This window comes from Egretta garzetta, unplaced genomic scaffold (assembly GCF_000687185.1).
Source record: "Egretta garzetta isolate BGI_Z169 unplaced genomic scaffold, ASM68718v1 scaffold207, whole genome shotgun sequence".
Lineage (NCBI taxonomy): Eukaryota > Metazoa > Chordata > Aves > Pelecaniformes > Ardeidae > Egretta > Egretta garzetta.
The window spans coordinates 93,916-97,670 of record NW_009260185.1 but is presented as its reverse complement, the minus strand read 5'-3'; the positions used below and the strand labels follow the sequence as shown (position 1 = coordinate 97,670).

The 3,755-nt window shown below is 44.7% G+C and overlaps 1 protein-coding gene across 1 annotated transcript in view; it reads left to right on the top strand.

Moving 5' to 3' along the window:
• Nucleotides 1–775: 775 nt before the first annotated feature.
• PKNOX2 (PBX/knotted 1 homeobox 2) overlaps nucleotides 776–3,755 on the top strand; it is a 30,528-nt gene continuing 27,548 nt past the window's right edge. The window contains 1 exon segment of the mRNA XM_035897469.1: nucleotides 776–936. Coding sequence (XP_035753362.1) covers nucleotides 776–936 — 161 coding nt within the window.

The following is a 3,755-nucleotide window of genomic DNA, read 5'->3' as shown; positions in this document are numbered from 1 at the left end:
CTCCCCACTTCAAATCAAGCAAGGATTTGAACCCTCATTCCTCACTTCTGTGCATTCAGTCACAATGGTGTCGGTCAACTCAACATAGGGGTCAACTGGATTGGGCAATGTAACATAGGAATCAACTGTGTTGGTCAACTCAACGTTGGATACTCAATGTCCCTTCTGGACTGAGCATGCAGTGCCTGGGGATGTGATTCTATGGTGGCCAAAGGCAGAGGGATGCATTGTCTGGGGTTTTTTTTTGGTGTTTAGTTCCAGAAAATGGAAGGGTTTGCATTTCTGACTTTCCTTCCTGCTCCAAAAAGGAGGAACAACTGGAAAGGGGATGGAAATCCCCGTTTAAGCACTGAGGTTATAGGCATAAAGGGGTTGAAAGAAAATGCCCTGGGTGCATCAAGGTTGACAAGGGCAAAATATAATGAGGTTCACCGACGGTAGCCACCATCTCCAAGAACTCTGCCCTTGCCTGGCTGCTCTCCAGGGCAGGTCTCCTTGGCAGTGACCCTCTTGCTTTGCCCCCGATGCGCTCTTTATCCAAAATCAGGAATCTCAAATAATCATGAAATTATGATAAGGGTCATCAAATCATCTTGGGTTTTTCCCAGGGGCTGGGTGATGGAATGCTGCACCAGGGTGCTCCTGTGAGGAATGTCACCTCTCCTTCCTGTCCCTTTCTTTTTCCCTCTCCGTGGGATTTTTTTGAGGGGAAGATTCCCCTTAATCCAGCAGCATTTCTCCCGCCCACAGGTTCTCGATGTGACTCCCACCCAGGATGCACCATGTCTCCCCGGCACCGGCTCTGACGATGATGGCCACCCAGACGGTGCCCCCTCCTCCCTACCAAGACACCCCACAGGTGAGTGTCCCCCCAGCACCCACGGGCCCCTCGTGACCCCCAACTCCTGCATTAACTACTATGCCTTCCAAAATAATGACCCTAAATTTCATCCTAAAATGTTCATTTCAGAGACTGGCAAAAATGAAACCCCCTGGACACAATCTCCAGGATTGAAGGGTTTTGGGTCAAACTATTTGGTTTTTTTCCCCAAACCATGGGTATATTTTGGGGTCACAGGATCTCTTGGCAAGCCAACAAGGCCGTGTGTTTGCAGCCGGCAGGTTAATAAGCTGGAAAGATGAAACGTCTGGCTGAACCGGGACAGGTTGAGCCGTAGGAATGGCCTTTTGATTTATTTTTATGGTGTTTTTTGGCAACCCGTGGTGGGGGAAAAAAAGACTTCAGCTACGCTGCTGCTCTAAGGGCTCGAATAACTTTTCCAAGCGTCGTTACAGAGTTAAGTTATTATAAGAAGAGGAGTTTGTCCAAGAGAAACTCTACTGGAGCACCCCAATGGGCTGGATGTGGAGGTTGAGGTTGGATTTCCGAGACGGTCCTGTGCCTCGCAGCCCATCCTGAGATTTTTTGGGGGACAAATCCACATCACATTTCCACTTTCCCGGCAGCAGTGACCCCGATTGAGCACTGAACCAGCTTCGTGTTCCAAGCAGCTTTTTTGGGGGGGGGGTCGTGTGGGAAATGTTGAGGTTTTCCTCCATTTGCTGCATATATATGCTGCAAAAGCAGAAAAAAATCCCCTCCCAGGGAAAAAAAAAATCAAGTCTGTTCTCTGCAAGCTAAAATAAATAAATCGACTTTTACGCCCCCCCTGAAGCCACCCGGGTCTCCTTTCCACTTGTCTCCTTCGGTGGGAAAAGGTCACTTCTTGCAAACGACACCTCGGTGGGGTTTTTATGGCTCCTCCAACTTCTGTGTCATCATTTGCTCGCTTCGCTGCTCCGCTCCGAGAGGGTTTTTTTCCCGATTTCCACCCCCCCGCCCCGTGTTGAAACACGCCGCCTTTCTCACTTACGCAGTGGGGAGCCGCGGCGCCGTTTTAGTCCTAATGGGCAATTTAAAGGACTTCGAAAATAGCCGAGATTTTTCTGCAGCATCCTACGGAGACGTCCCCCATCCCTGGCCCTTATCTGCCCCCTGTTTTAATACGTTGACTTTTGGGAGCTCTCAGGAGCATCGTTGACCAAAACCCTCCTATTTTTCCCTGTCGAGGGGGTTGCTCAAGCGTTTTTCCTTCAGTTTAGTGGGTTTGGAGGAAAAGCCACAGCCCAGTGTTCCTTTTTTTTGACTCAACACTGCGACTGCTCTGAGCTTTTCACCTGAAAATTTGGGATTCCTACGGTTTGGGAAAGCAAAACGCACACATTTCCTCTCCCCAAAGACAGGGGAGAGGTGGGGCGGGTCTGTGATAAATAAAAAAAAATGAATTATTAGAGCTACAATCAGCTTCTCATCATCAAGGATCCTGTTTGGGGGAAAAAAAGGCTGAAAAGGGTTTGGGGGAGCTTTGCGTTAGCGCAGGCGATCACCCTTGCTGTCGGAAACGTGCAAAACCAAAGCAGAAATGATGGGAAAAGCTGCTTTTTGGAGGGAACAAAATGCTTTAAGAATCAGCTGGATCTGCTAAAAGTTTGCAAAAAGGTGGTTTGAAATATAGGCCTTTTTGGCATCAAAAGCAATGACAGCAGCTTTGCCCTAGCAAAAAAAAAAAGCACTTCTTAGGTGGTTACCGCGGGGGCAGAAATGGAAAATTAAAAAAAAAATAAGCTTTGTGTTAATTTATTTACTTCTTATAGAAATACGTTTTTAAAAATGATTCAAAATCGGGTGTGGTTGTAGATTTTTTCAGCATTTTCTGCACAGAAAGTGATAAAAGCAGCTTTGCCCCCCACCCTCATTTCGGAGGAGACATTAATAAAATCCGGATGCCCCCCCCCCCCACCCCGTCCAAACTGCTTTTTAGGTGGTTGCATCAGTGACAAAAATGGAAATTTTGAAAAATCCATTTTTTTTTTAGTAATTACAAAAATATTTTTTAAAGTGTCGCAGATTAAAAATTGGGTGGAGATGTTGGTCTTTCTGTAGGACCAAATACCCCCCCCCCCCCCAACTCTTGGGGTCCTCAGTCCCTTTTTGGGCTCAGAACCGCTGTTTTCAGCAATTCAGCAATTTCAGAAATTTCACTGTGAACTGCTAAGGAATCGGGCAAATATTGCTGAGTTTGGGAATTTTCTTACCCTGAAGACCTTCACTGTGGTCACTCTCTAGAGTTGACGTCTTTGGCCATGGTCTTCAAAAAAAAAACCCTAAAGCAAGAGGGATTATTGGGGTTAACCCCGCGGGGAGCCCCCACCTCGCCTCGTAGGCGGCCACTAACTCCGGCAAAGGATTTGCTTCCTGAGGAAATGGGAAAACCCCAGAAATAGAACAGAAAAAGGAATGTAACTGGGAGGTGATGGGCATCGGCGAGCAAGTGGCGATCTCGGCTTGAACCAGGAGTCTTGCAAATATATGGGGATTTTTAAATTTTTTTTTTTAAAATTTTTTTTTTTTTTTTTACTCATTTTTACTTGGTTTTACAATTTTGTCTACTTTTTAACAATTTTTTTAACTGTTCTTACAATTTTGTCCACTTTTTTTACATTTTTTGCACTTGTTTTTACAATTTTAGCTATTTTTAACATTTTTTTACTTTTTTAACATGTTTTTAATTTTAATTTTTTAATGTTAACATTTTTAATTATTTTAGGAGGTTTTAAAAGCTTTTACATATTTTTACATCATTATTTTACATATTTTTAATCATTTCTTACTTTTAAAAACATTTTTAATTTTTTTTTTACGTAATCTTTTGTCCTTTTTTTTCCCTACTCCCTCCCCCCCCCCCCCCCACCCC